Consider the following 22389-nt stretch of genomic DNA (forward strand, 5'->3'; position numbering starts at 1 on the left):
GTGAAAGATAATATACAGCATGCACTAACTGATGCAGAACGAGTCGCAATCACAACAGATGGATGGACATCCTGTACAACCGAAGGTTATGTAACTTTGACCTGTCATTATATTGACACTGACTGGCAAATGAAGAATTATGTTCTGCAGACACGTGTTTTAAATGACTCACACACCGGGGTAAATCTTGGTAAAGTCTTGAGGGAAGCTTGTGAAGAGTGGAATATACTTGACAAAAATCCTGCACTGGTCACCGATAATGCCAGCAATATGGCAATAGCTGGAGCAGAGGCAAATCTGTCACCTCACATTAAATGCTTTGCGCATACCATTAACTTGGCAACACAGAAAGGCCTGAAATGTGCTGGTGCAACACGTCTTTTGGGAAGAGTGAGACGAATCGTGTCATTTTTTCACCGCAGCACGATTGGTACCACTGTTTTAAAAGAGAAGCAGAGGTTGCTCGGAATTCCAGAACACAAGCTTAAACAAGATGTGATCACTCGCTGGAACAGCTCCTTTGATATGCTGGAACGATTTTTGGAGCAACAAGCTGCAGTGTGTGCTTCACTGCTGGACAAAAAACTAAGGAAACTCTCAAATGACCTGCAGCATACCCTCAATGAAATTAACATCACTGTAGCTGAAGATATGGTTAAGCTACTCTCACCAGTGAAAACTGCCACCACCATAATGTGCGAGGAAGAGCAGCCAACTGTATCTGTCATTGCACCTCTTCAAGCTAAATTGTTGAAACATTTCACTGTCACGGCTGAAGACTCCAGTGTGATTACAGAGATGAAGCAGGCAATGGCAGAGGATCTAGAACGTCGATATATTGATGTGAGACAAGTTCTATATAGAGCATCTGCCTTGGATCCCAGATTTAAAAAGCTGCCTTTTTTAAGTGAAGAGGAAAGAGATGCAACCTTCCAGTTTCTCATCCATGAGGCTGCAGAATTGATGATCCAGAAAGTAAGAATATATTTTTTAGTTTCAGCAATGTTTTATAAATTCATTAAAATGCACTGCCTCTCCATTTGCTATGTGTGTGAGAATGTGTGTCTGTGTTATAATCTACAGAATGACACAGTGTCACAGGTTGAGAATGCAACAGCTCACTCATCTGCTGACAAAACTTCTGATGATGATGGTGACGATGACCCTGAATTGATGCCAGTGTTCCAGGCTGAAACCACTGAAGAAGGTATGGATGTACACAATGTAGTTAAACATTTATTCTATTCTTTTTTGCTGTTAACAGCCTGAAAATGTGATATGTGCTTTTATTTATCAAGTAACAACTGTAAGAGGCACACATTATATTTTCTCTGACATAACTAAGCCATGCTTTTTTTGTTGTTGTAATTTTAGAACATGTTCCTCCTTTCAAGAAGTCAAAACCCTTTGAAGATCTCTTTGGTGACACATTCTGCACTGTGGACCCTAGCCAGACTGTCAAGACCCCTAAAGAGCTGGCCCATGCTGAAGTTGTTAAGTACAGAGACACTGCATCTTTGAACTTGGGGGGTAAGGTGTTGGAGTGGTGGAAAAGTCATCAAACTGAGTTTCCCCTCCTGGCAAACCTTGCCAAAACATACATGTGCATTCCTGGTACCAGTGTACCGTCTGAGCGCGTGTTTAGCACTGCAGGTGACATTGTCAATTCAGAACGCAGTGTCCTCTCTCCTGAACATGTTGATCAGTTGATTTTTTTAAAGAAAAATCTCTCAAAAGAGACCAATGCCCTGTAGCACTTGTTTGATTCATAGATCTTATGTTGTGTGAAAGATCAAATGTCAGATAAGTTTAACAGTTAAACAGTTTAACAGTTTAAAAGTTATTTTTTTATTTATTTTTTATTAGTTTGTTTTATTTCATTTATTTATTTAACTAGAGTACCTCAGTTATTTGCACTATTGCACATGTTGGCACAAAAGACTGGAAGGCTTTATTGACTGTTGCCATTATAAGCTTGATTGATTTTATCAATCCCCCATCCATTATTTATTTTTATTTATTTTTATTTTTGTTGTGTTGTTGTAAATGTCCCAATTGGGAAAGAGGGTGCCGTTTTCAAAGTGTTTAATTAAACATTCATGTTATATATCTTTTGGTTGCATTTGTGAGTTAATAAAAATGAAACTGGTTGTGTAAAGTGGCGCATAATATCTAAATATCGATTAATCGATCGATATAGCCATGAATCGAATCGAATCGTAATCGTATCGAAGAATTTTTTTAAGTATCGAAAAAAATCGTATCGCTCGCTGAGAGAATCGATATCGAATCGTATCGTGATGAACTGTCCGATTTACACCCCTAGTATCTCTGTGCACTCTTTGTGAAGATAGTGGATTGTTAGTTAATATATTCTTAGATGTAAAAAAAAAAAAAAAAAAGAAGAAGAAGAAAAAAAACCCCGATGGGTCTCATTTTCTGAATCAAGTCTTCTCAATGAACATTTACATTTTTTGTTATTAGGGTTTACCTAACCAATAGCTGTTATTTGATCAAATAAAAGTTTACCAGCATATACTTGCTTAAAACATTTATTAAATCACATTCATTGAACAATGTAAAATACAATTTTCCTAACCAATGAAGAAACACCAAATAAAACAACTTAAAGATTAACGCTCCTTGTTTCTTTGCACTGAAATGCATGTGGAGCTCTGTGAATTTGTGGTTTTTCACAACCTGGAACTACTTCCCTGGAAAACTGTTTTACCAACTCTATAGTATAACAACATGTGAAGAAAAAAAAAGGCTTCTTCAGAGAAGTATTGTACAATAAACATTTCAAACTTCTAGCTCTTCCATAACATCTAAAACAGTTGACAGACCAGCCACCCAAATGATGTTTAGCACAGAGCACTCAGAACCTGCACTTTAAGCATTATTTTGAGGTTAACGGCCATTCTTCGATGCAAGCTCTACACCCAATGATGCTCCGGCAACATTCGGACAGCATTGGCTCACTGATGATGTCTGTAAAAGCATGGAGGATATGCATTAAAACTGTTTCATCAGCCTTTTGTTGCCTACATATTGCCATGTTCAGGTATACTGGACTATACAGGTTGCAAAAAAAGATTCTTTCTTTGGTAAAACTTTAAGTAAAAGAAAAGTGCACCTTAAGTTTTTAGAACCAATAAAACTACAGTATGTTTAAAAGGAAAAGTTGTTTGGTAGGGGTGTAACGGTACGGTATGTACCTCGGTTTTGAAGTCACGGTTCGGTACGAGTTCGGTACAGCAAGGGGGAGAAAACGAAACATAAAATAGCCTTTTTTTACTTAGTAGTTTACTGAGCAAACTGTGTCTGTCTTTAAATTAATTCCATTATAACTAAAAGATCCTTAAGGATAAAAAATAAAATCTGCTAATGATAAACTCCCTATAAACTATATAGGGAGCCCTTACTTAGACATTACTATAATATTAAAGGTTAACAACAGGCCAAACTATTAGCCTAAATTCCACATGAAAAAAATACTATATTTACTATAGTAAATAGTATACTGCACATATTATAGTATTTACAACACTATGTTAATGAATGCTACAGCATACTGTAGTGTTAACTACACTGAAAAAAATGATTTGTTGAATTTAATAAAAAAATGTTATGGTAAGTGGTTGCACACAATTGATTTAAGCTACATTTAAACAAATCGTGAGCTTAGAATTATAAGGTTCTATCTCCACTTTTGGTCGAAATTGAGTTTTTGACATAATCTGATCCATTAGGTGTTTATTAATGCCTGTGTGGTGTTATTTTTGTAAAAAAAAATATTTTGTTAATAGTTATTAATAAAATAAAAAGGTTCCATCTCACAAAGCATAAACCGAGTTGGGATTATAAGGTTCTATCTCCAGTAGATTCAATATCCAATCAAAACCCTGAATGAACACGGACGGACCAATCAAAACCCACCTCTTAGCTCTGTAGCCTGGACACAGAGCTAAGGGCTGGACATTAGCCTGGACATTTGAAGCCGGCGAAAGATGGCATTTCCATCTTTCTATCTTTTTTTTATTACGAATCAATCATTCGTTCTTTCTTTCTCTCTTACTAATCTATCGTTCTCTCTTACTAACCTATCTATCTATCTATCTATCTATCTATCTATCTATCTATCTATCTATCTATCTATCTATCTATCTATCTTCCAACCTTTTTTATCTATTTATCTATCTTCAAACTGTTTCTATCTATCTATTTTCCAACCTTTTCTATCTATCTATCTATCTATCTATCTATCTATCTATCTATCTATCTATCTATCTATCTATCTATCTATCTATCTATCTATCTATCTATCTTCAAACTGTTTCTATCTATCTTCCAACTTTATCTATCTATATATCTATCCTTAATAACTAATCAATCTTTCTTTTTTACTAATCCATATTTCTTTCAAACTAATATTTCTTTCTTTCTAAATAATCTATCTTTCTTTCAAACTAATCCATCTTTCTTTCTTTCTAACTAATTTATCTATCTTTCTTTATTTCTTTCTAATATATCTTTGTTTCTAACTAATCCATCTTTCTTTCTTTCTTTCAAACTAATCCATCTTTCTTTCTTTCTAACTAATCTATCTTTCGTTCTTATATATCTTTATTTCTAACTAATCCATCTTTCTTTCTTTCTTTCTTTCTTTCTTTCTTTCTTTCTAACTAATCCATCATCTTTCTAACTAATCTTTCTTTCTAACTAATCCATCTTTCTTTTTTTCTTTCTTTCTTTCTTTCTTTCTTTCTAACTAATCCATCTTTCTTTCTTACTAATCTATCTTTATTTCTAACTAATCCATCTTTCTTTCTTACTAATCTATCTTTCTAACTAATCCATCTTTCTTTCTTTCTTTTTTTCTTTCTTTCTAACTAATCCATCTTTCTAACTAATCTATCTATCTTTCTTTCTAATATATCTTTATTTCTGACTAATCCATCTTTCTTTCTTTCTTTCTTTCTAACTAATCCATCTTTCTTTCTTACTAATCTATCTTTCTTTCTAACTAATCCATCTTTTTTTCTTTCTAATATATCTTTATTTCTAATTAATCCATCTTTCTTTCTTTCTTTCTTTCTAACTAATCCATCTTTCTTTCTAATATATCTTTCTTTCTTTCTTTCTTTCTTACTAATCCATCTTTCTATCTTTCTAACTAATCTATTTTACTAATCCATCTTTCTATCTTTCTAACTAATCTATCTTACTTTCTAACTAATCCATCTTTCTTTCTTTCTTTCTTTCTTTCTTACTAATCCATCTTTCTTTCTAACTAATCCATCTTTCTATCTTTCTAACTAATCTATCTTTCTTTCTAACTAATCCATCTTTCTTTCTTTCTTTCTTTATTTCAAACTAATCCATCTTTCTATCTTTCTAACTAATCTATCTTTCTTTCTAACTAATCCATCTTTCATTTTTTTAAATGTTTCAGAGCACAGAGGGGGTGGGGGTGGAAAGGGATGAAAACATAACTTTCATGATGTTACACAATATTTTGTTTGTTTTAATCTACTAAATGAACCGTTTTTAATGTATGTAAGATGCTTCCTACATGTTTTTACAGTACAGAGGAGTGGGGTGTAGTATGTGAAGAAAACATTTTTTGTTTTGCTGTAATTTTTCCATGTCCATGTTCTTTGAAAATAAAAATAACATTTTTTTCTTACAAACTTGCTTGGCTTTGATGTATACTATACTATTATATATTATATCATATACTACAAGCTGTGTGCTTGTATTATAAATATATAAATTGATTAAAATCAATGGTTATATACATTTATTCTTTGAAATGTGGGGTTTTATTTGTAAAAGTGGAGATAGAACCTTATAATTCCAAACAGAATCAGAGCTCTCAGAATTATTGTAACGATAACCAGCGGGAGTGCCCATGAAACCCTCCAGAGGGCACTCCACACCAGACTATCATGTTTCACTCACAAACTACATTTCCCATAACTCACTGCCCGGATTCATCATCACTTATCACTGATCACATTCACCTGTCCTCATTCACTGATTGCATTCACCTGTGTCTCATCATCCTGTTAGTCTCAGTCTATTTATACCATGTTCATTCATTCACTCACCGCGAAGTCTTGTTAAGTGTTACACTGCATTTCTGAGCGTTTCCCTGGTTTTCTTGTTTCTTGGTTTTTGATATCTTGCCCTGTTCCCTGTATTACTCTCTTGCCTCTGGTCCCTGGATTACTCTCTTGCCTCTGGTCCCTGCCTGTTTTGTTTGTTTCTTTGTTTTGACTACCTGCCTGTGTATGACCCTAGCCTGTACTTTGGATTATGCCTCTGGATTGCCCCAGCCAATAAAGCTGCATTTGGATCTCCTACTTTGTGTCTCTGAGCAGTTCGTAACAATTATAAGGTTCTATCTCCATTTGGGCCATCTTAAAAAATCCCATTTCCAAATGTGCCAGGATTTTGATATTCTATCCTCAAAGTACCTGTAGGGTGATGGTCTTGTTGAGCTATAATAGTAGATTATACTACATAACAGTTTTGCCAGCTGGGATGTACAAACTTTGATGCTCAATATCTCAGAACTACCCTAAACGGAGATAGAACCTTATAATTCTAAGCTCACGAAATGCATTAAGTTGAACTAAAATAGGTTCAACTTAATACATTTGTTTAAATGTAGCTACAATCAATTGTGTGCAACCACTTACCATATTTTTTTATTTTTTATTAAATTCAACAAATCATTTTTTTCAGTGTATAGTGAACTGATAAACTGTAATAAAAACTGTAGTATACTTTAGTTTTAACTACAGTAAACTAGTGTATTGTACAGTAGTATAATATATAGTTGTAGAAAATTTAGTACAGTATTGGGTAAAGTCATTTGTTTACATTACTATAGTTGTTACATTACCATAACAAATTAATTCAAGTACTTCCTTGTATGCCACATCAATTTTAGAGAACTAATGACCTGATCATATAGTATTATGTCAGGTGTGTTGTTTTGGATGTCTCCCATATATAACACACCTTATATAGTACTGTTGATGTGCCATACAAGGGAAACGTGTAGTGCTAAACCTACATGGTATGAGAAATACTGGTACAGTATGTAACCCAGTTTATAATTTCCACGTTTGTTATTAATAAAGTAAGGATGAGATATTGATTTTAAATTGCTGTTAAAGGGATAGTTCACTTTGAAATTAAATTTTGGTATGTTTTAGCTTACCTCAAGGGCATCCAAGATGTAGGTGTCTTTTTTTACACAGTAGTTTCAATTTTCATATTTTTAGGTCAAACCGTTCTTGTCTGTCAGTCATATAATGCAGGTCTATGGTCACTGTCTCAAAGAGCATGCACAGAGTCCAAATTAAAACAATTCCCCATCGTCCAAATTAAACAACTCCCCATCGTAAGTACACATTGATGGCCTAAGACACGAAACGAGCGGTTTGTGTGAGAAAACGAACAGTATTTATATCGTTTTTATCTTTTGTACAGAGCCACGTCCAAGTGATCTGAAGGCGTGGGCGCTTCCTATTGTGTGATGTGTGCGCAGACTGGTGCATAGACATATATAATAGATTCCGCATTGGTTACAGCAGTTCATTGGAACGAGGCGGGGTTTATGTAAAAACAAATATTGCATCACAATAAGTGTAATTGTGATTGTCAAAACATTTGGTAACTAAATAGAATTTTATGAAGTTTAGTGACAACATGTAAAAATGTTTACATTGTACAATGACTGGTAGGATACAATTTTTATTAATGCTTGACAAAAATTTCAAGATTTCAATTCCATTCGATTCCGATTTTGATTCAATATTGACTCATTTGGATACATGTTTATTTAAAATTTTATAAAATAAAAAAAAATATCACCTATGCTGTAAACGTAGAGGGCCCAATCTGCTGGTATTATTAAAGGTTAAAAATAACTATAATGCAGTTTTTGTTATAATAACAATTATTTAATGACATAAGTAAAAATATAATAAATATGTAATATAGTGCTTAGCAAAATCTCCTCTCTAGCTATTTTTTCTATTCAATTAACATGATATGGTCATTAAATGGCTTTCCTGAGGTAAATGTAATGTTATGTGACATAATTGTTCTCCTGCTGTTATATAGACCTCTTTCCGTGGTTGAAAAACACTAATTGGTCGATATTATGTATACTTTCGGTAAGTTGTACTGCATCTTTACATAAAAAAGTAACAGATGATCGGTTCACGTGCACTTGAACTGAGGCGCTCAGCGATCTGTCACGTCACATTTACAAGTACCTCTTTGCTCCGCAATTTTTCTGTGCGTGAGAAAATGGATGTGTGGCGTGAGAGCGTGTGAAAAGTGTCAATTGCGTGAGTCTCACGCTCAATGCGTGAGAGTTGGCAGCCCTGCATCTGGCAACACTGGCACTGCGGCTCTGTGACGGAGCCGGCCGCTGCAGCCCTTTAATTTCCCGCTACAAAGACTGCAGACTGCAGAGTGACTATGTGGCTGACTGCAAAAGGAATCATGTCCGGCTGTATTTTAGCTGTAAAGACAGCAGTGATGCTGTGTGTGATGTGTGTGGAAAGACAGTGAAATACAGTGGTAACATTACAAACCTCGCTAAACATCTGAGGTTAAATCATAAGAGTGAATATGATGATATAATTAAGCGGCAGTCTGAGGAGGAGGTCCAGGGCGAGAAGACGCTAGGTGCTAGGGCAAGACAGACTTCAATCAGTGAGTCATTTGGCAGCAGCGGCAGAAGTTATCCAGTCACAGAGAGATAGTGTAATAGTCGCGTTATCACTGACTGTGGGGAAGTTATTCATGTCTGTTAACAGCAAAAAGTGGATATGGAATATTTTGTCAAAAATGTTTTATTTGTGTGTAATTTTCAACCTGTTTTACAAGTCTCTGAGATTTTCTTTATAATTAAATAATATGAGAGTAGTTTATTGTCTTGTCATTATGCAGCTATAATTTGGAATTGGTAAGCCTACAGCCTACTTTTTTACTTTACTTTAAAATAGTTGTCACATCACACTACAAATAAAGTATGTAAAAAATATTGGTATTGGTATCGGCAATACCAGCCTGGGTATTACTTGGTATCAGATCAAATAGGAATGAAGTGGTATCGCACATCACTAATTAAAACGCGCTTTGTGCTTTAAAAAGCTTAATTTTTCATTTTGGTTTTAGTGTATTTTCATTTGATGCATTTAAACAACGTGTGATGAAAACAAAATAAAAAAATATGAAAAACACACCCTAAAATTAAAAAAATATATGTTTTTATGCTCATTAGAAGGGTCGAGTATGTGATGCGTTTCCCCGTTTCCATCTGCTCTCGCGCAGCACGCTCGCTCCAGTGTTTGAATGCGACTCAAATGTTCATGCGCACGCGCATTAAAACACTTCAAAGTCACGCAGCATTTAAATAAACATCTAGAATTAAAACATATAACATAATTTAAAATATCATTAATATTAAATGAATATTTAAAATGAATTTTAAACTCATTGTGTAGTTCTATGACCCATTCATGTGCAAAGGTAAGATGTTCATCAGCTTGGCCAGAGACCAGCTAAAACTAGCTGACCACATTGTCCAGGCTGGGAAACCAGCTTGATCAACTAAGCCAGGGTGGGAGAACAGCTAAAACCAGCTGAACCCCAGATAAGTCAGGCTGGGAGACCAGCTAAAACCAGATAAGTCAGGCTGGGAGACCAACTAAAACCAGCTACTTCCATCTTAAACCAGCTAAGACCAGCCAACCAGCTTAGGCTGGTTTTAGCTGGATTTTTCAGCAGGGATAAATAAATGGTTTCTTCATTTTTCTGAGAGAAAACAAATTATCCGAAGGTACATGGACCAAATCCCCACAGATGAACATGACCTTTTGATTTGACATTGTGAACATTTCTTCCATCCACCCATTGAATAGTTCAATATTGGAATAATATAATAAATTCCCTATTACAGTTGTCATTCCCTCTATCACCTTAAAATTTAGTTTTTTGTCCACATACAAAGCCACACCTCCTCTAGTCTTGTTCTCCCTGTTCTTAAAATTCAGTTCATAACCATCGTATTCAAAATCTGTCTTTGATCACCATCACTTTCGCCTCCTCTGGTGTTCCGTTTAGTTTTATGGAGATTTTGCAGTTTGTAGAATATGTAGATTGTATTTTCTTCTGCTTCTTCAAGGATCGTGCTTTCCAGGCGATATTTCGTCTGGTGAGATGTTCATTCATGTAGACGTCTGTTCCCTTCAACTTCCTTCCTTGCTTCAATACTGCAGTTTTGTGTTTTCGGTTAACAACCCTCATTATGATGGCTGGTTTGTCACTGTTATTTCTCCGTGGCAGAGGGTGACAGGCCTCAATGGCATTACAGTCCAATTCGATGCCCTTGGACTGTAGAAAGGCTGACACTTGTTGCTCCACGGAGTCAGCAACCGACCCGTCGGGCTCCGATCGTGGTCAGTGATCACTGTCACTGCCCGTGCGTACGACCGAGGTTTTATTTTGAGCCCCGACACAATAACATCATTCATTCTCGTGTACTGCTCCAGATCAGCCACTCTGTTCTCCAGGAAGGCGAGTCTCTTGTCCTTCTCTTCATTTTGAAGTCGGAGAGCCTTTACTTCCGCAACATGGTCTAAAATGGCTTTCTGCTGCAGCCTGACAGCTGTAATCTCTTCAGAGAGAAAGTCAAGCGACCTCTTAATGTCGTCGATTTCCTCTATCACCGGTTGCTTCTTCGGAGGCATAACTCATTCCTTGGCAGACTTCCCCAGTTCTGAACTTTAATACGTTCTCTTGAGCTTTACAGGCTTTGAAGGTGTATTTTCTTAGTTCGTTGTCGCACAAACTGCTGTCGTCTTTTATTTCCTTTGGCTACACTGAAATCTTCTAGTGAAAAATGTTCGCTGCACACCCTCAATCCACGGACAGACTGAATGGGTGATCCACTATCTCGACGAAGAGCCCAAACATCCTCAAAGAATATTTATCATGATCATCATGTTATTTATACCATATTTTAAAACGAAGCCTGATGGCATGGTGTTATAATCATTTTAAAAACTTGTGTTTGTTTTCACTTGTAATGATGACAGAACGACTTGCAGAAATTGGACCACCACTCTCCAAAACTAATCCACAGATTCTTTAACTACCCAGACAAGCTGTTCAGTTGACATTTTAAACTCTACTTCCTGAAAAGAAAATGCACAACATTGTGAAGTCATGCCAACTTATGTTCACTAAAGTCTACAGAGATAGTTCACTCAAAAAAGAAAATTGACATTTTCTAATTTCTGTCTTCTGTGATCATTTACTCACCCTCATGTCCAAACCTTAATATTAAAAATTAGTTATTTTTTTAAATAATTTGTTTTATTTTTTAAGTACCATGATTATTTCTAAAGATCAAGTGATTTATTATGATATAAAAACAGTTACCTTTAAACAGAATTTCACTGATACTATTGCTTGAATCACAATATTTCTTTGATTCACTGTAAGTTCCCTCCATCTTTTCTAACTGTAACTCACATTAAATATGGGCTGCATTCGAAACCGCATACTCAATGAGCCCCACCGTTTTATCCTTAACGATATTATTTATTTTTATTACGAAATCTCAAAATTGTCATCTCTTGAATATGTTGCAAATTTCTTTATTTTATATCCAAACATTTTCAACCACAAGCAAAGGTGGCAATTACTGCTTTGTTGTCCTCTTTTTCTTGTTGAATTTAACTCTCTTTTCATCCCTCAGGCCTATAAATAACAAAAAATGCATTTAAAAAAAAAAAATTATTATAATGAATTATTTAAGAAAATATATATTAAGATATTCAACCTTGTAGGTTATTTTTTCCTGTGTATAAAATTTCATATTATGTATGCAAACCCATGATTAAATTATGTGAAATTCATCCTGCCTAATCATTCACTTAAACCGATAAATTGATTTTATTTTTGTGAAACAATTTTAGTTTGGAAAGCCAATATGTGGATGGGGCGTAAACGATCATGCATATTTAGTAGTTCACACCTGGTGAGACAATTCCCCTGCATACTTAATGAGCCATTCATTCAGGTGTGTCACCTACAGCTAACTTAAATATACAAGCTTCATAAAAATGATCATTCTAGAAGAAAATTTCAGATGGCATTTAGAGGCTTTTGCATCTGAACTCTTCATATACACACACACACACACACATACATATATATATATATATATATATATATATATATATATATATATATATATATATATATATATATATATATATATATATATATATAAGGGCAATAAGGGCAGGTGGAGTGATGGAGGGTCTCGTCCATGGCACCATCTCCAGGATTCAGCTCTGGGCTCCTCATCCTCAGTGTTCACACCAGCCTGCTGACATTTCAGATCCTACAAAAATGCACAAAAATAACACAAAAGCAGTCATTTTAACCGCACAATGTCATTTGATTTCAGTATTATTTAGAAGACAAAAACGCTTTTTCTCACAAATGCCGCCATCATCTTTCCTTGCAGGTCCTGCTCCACAAAAGCTCTGCAGCAAATGCACAGAAATCAAAAATCAGAAAAGTGCTGTAATAGCTCTGTTTGAAATTACAATAATTAAAATAAACTACAACTTAATATTTAAATAGATTTTGTTATTCATTTCTGTAGTGTCACTCACTCAAAGCCTTCTTCAGCCACTCACCACCGGATAAACACACATCTGTTCATCTGACCCTGTAACATCCAGACAAGATTCACATTACCTCTGTGATTTATGAGCTCAACACTACATTTACATGTTGAGGTTGTTTTAACTTTTTATCCAACATAAATGTTCCTCAATTTATCAACAGTAATGGACAAATAAAATAGATAACTTATGTTTAGTTACTTTATTTGTTCTACATAATAGCACACATTCATCACTCAGATGTCTATTTCATGTTGTGATGTGCTCTTCTGCAATACTTACTTAAGATTTTCCTGTCAGATGTAAATAGATATTTAAAATAATCGTCTTTAAGATGTATATAGATTATGTAAATTCACTTTAGAGACGCAAGTTAACTTACGTGTCCTTACTGGAGCTCCCCAGTTAGCTATAACATTACATAAAACGTGTTTTTACAGCAAAATCACAACTATACTATACTGTGTAACGTCTTTACACCTCCAACACTTCAACAGTTTACTCTACAGTAGTTCAACACATGCAATTTTAACACAAGGACCCGTGTTTACTCACATTTGAAAGCACCCGCGTCGCTGATCTCCGCGATGTTTGATAATGATGTATCCTCTCGTATGGCCTCCTGGGATAGAAGAGTATTCATCGGTCGAGCACTCAAAAATCTGTCTGGAAGCAGTAAGCCATCCGGGAACTTCTCGCCTACTCTTTTATGAATACTGATGTTTCGAACGTACTGCTTCCTTCACGTACTGTTTTCGCCTACTATATAGTAGGAAAGTAGGCATATTCGGACGCACTTAAGTCCGAATCTCGCGATAATTAGTACGTCACAGGTAATTCTCGCCTACTCTTTTGGATTCGTACATACTTTTTTGCTCGCCTACTCTTTTTCCCATACTAAATAGTAGGGAAGTATGCGGTTTCGAATGCAGCCATGGTTTAAATGAGTATATATCAGAGGTGGGAGTAAGTCACACATGTGCACGTCACAAGCAAGTCTCAAGTCTTATCCTTCAAGTCTCAAGCAAGTCCAAGTCAATTTTGTGAAAATCAAGTCAAGTCACTGCTTTATGTCAAGCAAGTCAAGTCAAGTCGTAGCTTGGGTCACAAGTCACTGGCAAGTCATACAAACGTTTGATGATTTCACTTAATTTATATATTAAAATAAGTTAAAACTACAGAAGTTGTGGACTATGGTTTTATTTGCAGAATTTTTTTAAATATGCATTTCCACATACAGCTGAGTGGTTACTACAATAAAAAAAATAAAAATAAAAAAAAATTTCAAACTACATAGCCTAAAATGTAAATGTAACTGAAATTAGGCCAACATTAAAGCATGAAAAAATAAATATGCCTCAAACATTGCAGAAGACTATTAAAAGGTATTAAACAATTCACGATTCAAGTATAATGGTTCCTATGCCACCAAATGGCATTCTTCAAACTGGCATCCCCTTTATATAAGTTGTATAGGCTATTTTTAATTATGAAGTTAAAACCGCCAATAGGTGGCGCCAAATCACCATCTTGATGTACGAGTCATAGAAGCATTCATTCAACTTATGTTCAAAACGGCAGATTCGTTCTGGAATTAAGCAACTAGGTCACTGAATCACAAATACACATAACTCTATCTGTGGCTTGTTTGGAACTATTGTCATTGGAGAAATAGAGCAAAAACAGAGAATATTTGGAATATTATGTCTAAAATGTCTCATCACAATATTCACACTTTGTTTACTGAACTGTTTTATAAAATCATTATCACATTTGCAATCGCGCCAATATTCTGGAAATATTTTTTAATATCATATCAAAATTGCCCTAGTATGAGTTATTTTTATAATTATAACATATGAATCATGTTATAATTATAAAAATAACTCATACTAGGGCAATTTTTCAAACACATTTTGAATTTTGGGTGCATATTAATTCTGCTGGCATTTTGCCCCCAACCCCCTGATAACATCTGACCCTGCTTTAAGAGAAACATAAAACACGACAAAACATTAACAGTTTTCTATGTTGTTTTTTTGTCATTGGAAAGAACGACATATTTGGCTTTAAAGCATGATTGGAAAGAAATGTGGCAAATGTTATACAAAACATATGCCATCATTAATTATCATTTGAATATTGACAACATTAAGCTACATTTGAAAACATAATTGTGTATAAAGAGGCATGATGTTTTGACCAATATTCTCTCTAGATTTAAAGATAGTCAAATTAACTATAACAAACAGGTTAAACAAGCCTTACTTTTAGACGTGGTGAATGAAGTTCGACTGTTCGAGGTTGTGATGGTCGTCCGATATCCCTTGCCAGTTATTATGCGTACAGCAAATCTTCTTGTATGGATATGGTCAAGTTCTAGTGTTTAAATCCAAAAAGAAACGATGCTGGGAGATATTTTTGTATTTAGCGCGCTCACCGCGATGTATGTTTTTCTGGGCTTGTGCAGCGTCACGCGATCGCGCAGAATCTGATGACTGGCGTCAATGGTTCCGTTGCTTTCATTTTGTTCATCAATTGATGTTGCGATGATTTATATAAAAATGTATATCAAGTCATTCTCGAGTCATACAGTTCAAGTCAAGTCAAGTCTCGAGTCATTGGGTCTCAAGTCAAAGTCAAGTTGAGTCATTTTCTAGTCAAGCAAGTCTCAAGTCCTTAAATTTGCGACTTGAGTCTGACTGAATTAGTTGACTCTGGATTTAATAAAGCACAGTGGACCAAAGTCCTATTTTCTGATGAGAGCAAGTTTTGCATCTCATTTGGAAACCAAGGTCCCAGAGTCTGGAGGAAGAATGGAGAGGCACACAATCCAAGATGCTTGAAGTCCAGTGTGAAGTTTCCACAGTCTGTGTTGGTTTGGGGAGCCGTGTCATCGGCTGGTGTTGGTCCACTGTGCTGTCCACTCAACGCAGCCGTCTACCAGGACATTTCCAGAGCACTTCATGCTTCCTTCAGCAGACAAGCTTTATGGAGATGCTGACTTCATTTTCCAGCAGGATTTGCACCTGCCCACACTGCCAAAATAACCAAAACCTGGTTCAATGACCATGGTATCACTGTGTAATTACTGTGTGATTTCATGTAATATTCTAATTTTCTGGGATTTTGATTTCGTGGGTTTCATAAGCTGTAAGCCATAATCATCAAAATTATAACAAATAAAGGCTTGTAATATCTCACTTTGTAATGAGTCTATATAATATATTAGTTTCACCTGTTAAGTTGAATTCTTGAAATAAATCAACTTTTTGATGATATTCTAATTTTATGACCAGCACCTACACAGAACTGTAAGTAAACAATGTCAAGCAAAATAGGTAGGCACATGTTTATGTGCAATGTCAGACCAATGGAATAATTAAGGTGTTAACTTTCTACACTCGTGACAACAATGGGTGTGTTGAGGTATGAGGTACTTTGAATTAACCCTCTGAGGTCTAGGGTGTTTTTGGGGTTCTTGAGATGTTCTGACATGCCCTGACATTTGTGCTTTTTTCAGTTGCTTATAAACATATTAATGGCAAAAAAAAAATACACTCTATTTAGCACAAACAGGACTACCATAATATGTGAGCCACATGTATGTACATGTTTTCATTTTTGAGAGAATAATGTTTATGCATGGTTATTGAAAAAACTAAAAATGAAAGATTCTGAAATAAAGCCACAAAACACATACTAAATATGTGTCAATAAGACTTTTGACTAATGGATGTCCTTCCCTAGAGTTTTTTCTTCAAAATTATGTGAAAACCATCCTGCCTAATCATTCACTTAAACCGATAAATTGATTTTATTTTTGTGAAACAATTTTAGTTTGGAAAGCCAATATGTGGATGGGGCGTAAACGATCATGCATATTTAGTAGTTCACACCTGGTGAGACAATGCCCCTGCATACTTAATGAGCCATTCATTCAGGTGTGTCACCTACAGCTAACTTAAATATACAAGCTTCATAAAAATGATCATTCTAGAAGAAAATTTCAGATGGCATTTAGAGGCTTTTGCATCTGAACTCTTCATACACACACACACACACACACACACACACACACACACACACACACACACACACACACATATATATATATATATATATATATATATATATATATATATATATATATATATATATATATATATACATACATACACTACCAAATTGGTTCACAGTTGGAAGCATCGCAATTTTTTTTTATTTTTCCACAAATTGTGCTTGCAAATTGTATAATATCCAAGGTAAACATGTCTAGTAATTGTGCAGTTAATTCTCATACTGTATTTTCAGTTTTGGAATATTTATCCTCTCCCCAAATTTGTCACTAATAAAACACAATAAAAATTATTTAAAGAAAAAAAATATATTTACCTTTTAATAGTTTGTTTACATCTACCTTTTAAATATATTTTTTTATTAAAAAGGTTGCAATTACAACAACAATTCAAGTGTAACCTTACAGTATATTTGTATCAGTATATATATGTCTTTCATATTTCGCCTGACTGTAAAGTTGTTTTTATGAAATATTAGGGCATATAAATGTTAATTTGCAGTTTAATACGTTGCTTATACAAATAGCCTACATTTTATTTCAACATATTTCAGTCGATTTTTACTCATCTCAGTATAGCAATACAGTTTGCTAAAACATCATCATTCATTCACACACGCGATTTAAATTTAAACTGTCTTTTTGCCAGCTGTGGTAAACAGCGCGCATCTCGCCGTTCATTCATTCATAAAGAAACCCGATTCACGTGAACTTACATTTCTCAGCTCGCTCCTCGATATACCCGCACTTCTGAGATACATTCCATTATTCCTCACAGCGCTGCGAAACAGTGTAAACATGTAATGGTCTGATAAACTTGTGTGTTTTCTCGAGCTGATATGGGGGCGTTCACAGGATTGCGCGAATTGCCTCAGACATTTGCGTTTGAATAGCATGCGCTCTCCGAGGGCGGAGTCACATTACATTTGAATTAGCTCTAATGAGGTCGACTGGAATCGCTCTCTTTAAATACAGGTTTCACAAGATGAGAATATTTGTTTTTTATATAAATTACTTCATTTAAAAGAGGAGAATTCAAGCTTCATGCCTGTGTGACTGTCTGCCTGTTTGACTGAGTATTCGCTGAGTTATTGTTCATTTTCGGACGCGTTTCAGAATGGACTACACGGACAGAGAGAAGGCAGAACTCGCTTCGTGTTTATTTTTCTTTATTTGGCAAAAAGCACAACACTTTGTTTTTATTGTGAGTATACACAAAAATAATACACATTTAACAGAATCGATTGATGTATGAAAGTCAACAGAGTATTTATGAATTTTTTTTACACTGATAAAAAAAAAAGCGAGCTGGTATCGCCGGCGATACCGCCGATCTCAGGGGGTTAAATTGTGTAGTCATGTTCCAAAAGGTGCCCTTGAACATTAAGGGGTGCTGATACTGTACATGTGCAGCGAGTCTCGCCCGGAGCTGGCTGCCACTTGTCTCCTGTCCAGAATCTGCTGTTGGTGGTTGTGGTAAGGCATCATAAGCTGGCTCTGGTTCCAGGACATCACCATGGGAAAGGCAGACATTGTATAAGAATTCACAGGCAGTGACCACCTCTGTGCAGAAGCCAACCTTTACTTCTAAGGCTTTGAAGAGTGTTGCCGTCCAGTGTGCCTTCATCATACCAAAGGCTCGTTCAATAATTGAACACGCACGTGAATGGCTGTGATTGAAGCATTCCTCGACCCTTCCTTGAAGTGGCAGTTTGTAGGGTGTGATGATGGTTATGGGGGACTGTATGCAGGGATATCCCCCATCACCAAGAAGAAAAAAGCCAAGTGGGGGGTACTCAGCATTGACATAAAGTGGGCTGTTTTTTAGAACACGGGTATCATGTACAGAGCCAGGAAAACCAACAAAGATGTTGAGGAAACGTCCCCGAGAGTCACAGATGGCTTGCATTTGGATAGAATAGAATTGTTTGTAATTAAAATAGTCCTCTTTGTTATGATTTGGAGGCTTGACACGAATAGTGCATCCATCTATTGCCCCTACAGCCTTGTCAAATGCTGTATGCCGAGCAAGGCGTCCAAATCGCAGGCAAACTATGTGGATAGCAAATCACTTTACCTGCAATGTCCATAATTTTCTGAGCAAATCTGTGCACCAGACGGCACACTGTGGATTTTGGCACAGAGAAAGCCCAGGCAGAGGCTCTGTAAGACAGTCCATGTGCAATCCAATACACAAATATTAGGACTTCCAAAGTCCTGGTGCCTGTGCAGAATATCCATCAAGCCATCCATTGCTTTTCTTGAAAGGCGGCAGTCGGGTCGAAGGTCTCTCTCAACATCAAAATACGCCAGAAGGACAGGCATGGTGTGATTCAGCCTGGCATACCTGATCAGTCTGCCAAACTTAAAAAGACAAAAAACAATTTGAATGACAGATTTAGGAAAACAGATCACACCATGAAAAAGTATGTATTCATTTTATAATTGAATTTATTAATTTATAATTAATTTATATTTATTAATTATAATTGAATTTATTAGGGAGTTGATCTATTTTCATTGTAATTTTGGACACTCACTTTGTGGTGGTGGTGATGTAAACTATACTGAATTATACTGAGAGCTGTTCTTGATATTTTGTCCACACTCACTCACCAAATTAACAAAATATAAGGAACAGCTCTCAGTATAATGCAGTATAGTTTACATCACCTCATAGTTTAGGTTATATCACAATCTATCTTAGCCAAAAACTGTTTTAATATGAATAACATATGAATAACATTAACCCTCTGGGGTCTAAGGTGTTTTTGGGGCCCTTGGGATGTTTTGACATGCCCTGACATTTGTGCTTTTTTCAGTTATTTATAAACATGATAATGGCAAAGGTGTAAATTCACTCTATATAGCACAAACAGGGCTACCATAATATGCAAGCAACATGTATGTACCATAATATGAAAGTCAACAGAGCAAAATGAATCTCTTTTGAACTGATAAAAAAAAGCGAGCCTATCGCGCCGGTGCGATTGTCGACCTCAGGGGGTTAACAGAAAGGTTGGTAGCTAAGAGTAAAAAAAGATATTCATTTTTTCATTCAAAGGATTGTGTCATGTTACAGCTATTATTAGCAGCACACACATTAGCCAAATGAATAGTACACTGAAATGTAAAATAAAGTTAATTTACCTGTTGGTCGGGCATCAGCATCAGAAGTGACGTAGATAGTGACGTGTGCAAAACTGTCCCAATTCTGCTCTTCACAGCTTCGGGCCCTTGCACACTTACTCCGCTAAGTGCACTTTCAACAAGTCTCCACTTCGAGGAAGACCTTAGGGCGTAGTGTGGATATTGGGACTGGGCTGTAGTTTGCGGAGACAGAAGTTGTCAGTGATTCTTCCTCTTGAAATGTCATGCAATGTGAAACCTCTGTCGCCGATCCATCGTGCAATGTTCACACAGCAGCGACTGAATGATACCCCAGATTGTTGTGCAGTGTGAAAAGAACTGTGATCCGACTACTCGTGCAGTGTGAACTAGGCACAGATAACGTTACACAAATCCTTTTGATATCGGATGCTCAGGCTGCTTACAACAGTTTCATGTGTAACTCAGTCACTGGATCACTTTAAATGTTAAAAAGTTACTGTTATTTTACTGATATTTTTACACAAACAGAACGTACCAGGAGGTTTGGCGTGACTGTATTTTGGTACTGTCATGACGTTTTTTTTTTTAACGTTTTTTTCCCAACGTGCAGATTACGTTATTTTAACACCTATATAAAAAGTCTCCCAAAAGTTGTATTTTGGTCTAGATTCGTTTTCGTAGTAGACAAACGTGATATTTACATTTTGGTTTTTGACTACTTAAAGAAAATCAGGTAGGTATTTTCACAACGTTTTTAAAACTTTTTTTGGGTTACATTTAAAAAAAAAAAAAAAAAAAGTTTTTTAAAACATTACCAAATTTCAATCAAAATACAATGTTGTGAAAAGTTGTAAAAACATTTTGTGTTTGCTGGGTGCCTAAAGCAGTGAATTAGGCCTAAAAGTTTCTGTTCGCCATAATTTGGCCTTGGTTGCATTAGTTGTTTTTCTTATTCAAAATATGATCTATGTTGCGTGTTGATGAATTTGGCTATTAACATGTAACATTTTAATTATAAGGCTTGTTCGAGATGCTTCGGTGCTGCGCAGACCGATCAGCATCATCATACACCGATTGGTCTGCGCAGCGCCGATGCATCTCGAACAAGCCTATTCTGTTGAAACGAACGATATGACTCGAAAAAAAGATTTGTTCATATTGATGAACGAGATTCAAAGATCTGAGTCAGTTAAATGATCCAAACTTCCCAAAGCGGAATTGTGCGCAAAGTTTCAAAAGAAGCAATGCCACGCCGCGGTGACATAATTTTCACCGAGCGTGGCTTAAAATGATGTCAGAGGTCACTTTATTACAGTCTAAAATGTCAAGAGCACCTGATGATGGTCTTTTGGCTCACAGCAAAACACAAACACATTTGATTTTAGACTGAAGGACAGTGTTGTGTGATATCTTATGGTTTGCGATATAGCGGTAGAAATTCTCTCAATAAGAATTGCCCTGACAGTAACATTGTGTCATGTGTAATGTACCACATGTACCAGATGTAGGCCGGTTCTGGGCCACACTAAGTTGCTGTCTGGGTTGGTCTTCCCATGATTATAACTATAAAGCCCCGTTGATGATGTAGGTAACGAAATATGCTTTGTTTTATTCTTTTGTGGTTGTTATTAAGATATTATGAGAGTTTTATGCTATTACAGCAGTTAGAGATCCACATGACTAAAGACCCTAATATTTTATAATGATTGGCGAAACACTCATGCATTTAAGGGTTAATTACATTTATTTCTAATTATTACAGTTTGCATTAAAATGGCTGACAAAAATTGTCCATTCACATCTGCCGATGAGCATACAACGTTTTTGACCACGTTTCGCAGCGCAACGCATTGGATCCAATCACAGACATGTATGTGTTGCAATGGCCAATCAGAGCCATACGTCAATCAGACTCCGACCAGTACGGACAGTGGCGGTCTTAACATAGAGGCATAGGTAGGCGGCTGCTTGGGGCCCCCTACCAGCGGTCGTAGTTGGGGGGCCCCCAACAAACCTCGAAAAAAAAGAAAAGAAAAGGCCCCTTATCATCATGAATGCTTCAAAAGCAAGGTACATTTTATTAATATTCTTAAGAAATACGTTGAAACGTTGAAGTAGTGGTTAAAATGTCCAGTTCATGGTTATCTGTCCCTACACATACACCCCCTATTTTCACAATGAAATGGACTAGCAGTGTTGGGGAGTAACGGAATACATGTACCGGCGTTACGTATTCAGAATACAAATTATGAGTAACTGTATTCCATTACAGTTACAATTTAAATAGTTGGTATTTAGAATACAGTTACATTGTTGAAATCAATGGATTACATGACGATACTTCTCTGTTTCACGAGTTTATTCACTCTCTAAATAAATTAAAGCAACTCCATGCATTTCCCAGAAGCCCCAATATGAAAACGAAAAAATGCACGGTTTGCGTGACCAGTCACAATGGAGTCGGAA

General features: G+C 35.9%; 1 protein-coding gene across 1 annotated transcript; it reads left to right on the forward strand.

Moving 5' to 3' along the window:
* Positions 1-285: 285 nt before the first annotated feature.
* LOC311081728 (E3 SUMO-protein ligase ZBED1-like) lies at positions 286-2319 on the forward strand. Its single transcript, XM_084112347.1, has 3 exons — positions 286-975; positions 1084-1207; positions 1375-2319. Exons 1-3 carry the CDS (start codon positions 526-528, stop codon positions 1752-1754), a joined length of 954 nt encoding a protein of 317 aa, XP_083968473.1. The 5' UTR covers positions 286-525; the 3' UTR covers positions 1755-2319.
* Positions 2320-22389: the final 20070 nt, after the last annotated feature.

The sequence above is a fragment of the Abramis brama genome (assembly GCF_963993115.1).
Source record: "Abramis brama genome assembly, chromosome: 4".
In the NCBI taxonomy this organism is placed as follows: Eukaryota; Metazoa; Chordata; class Actinopteri; order Cypriniformes; family Leuciscidae; genus Abramis; species Abramis brama.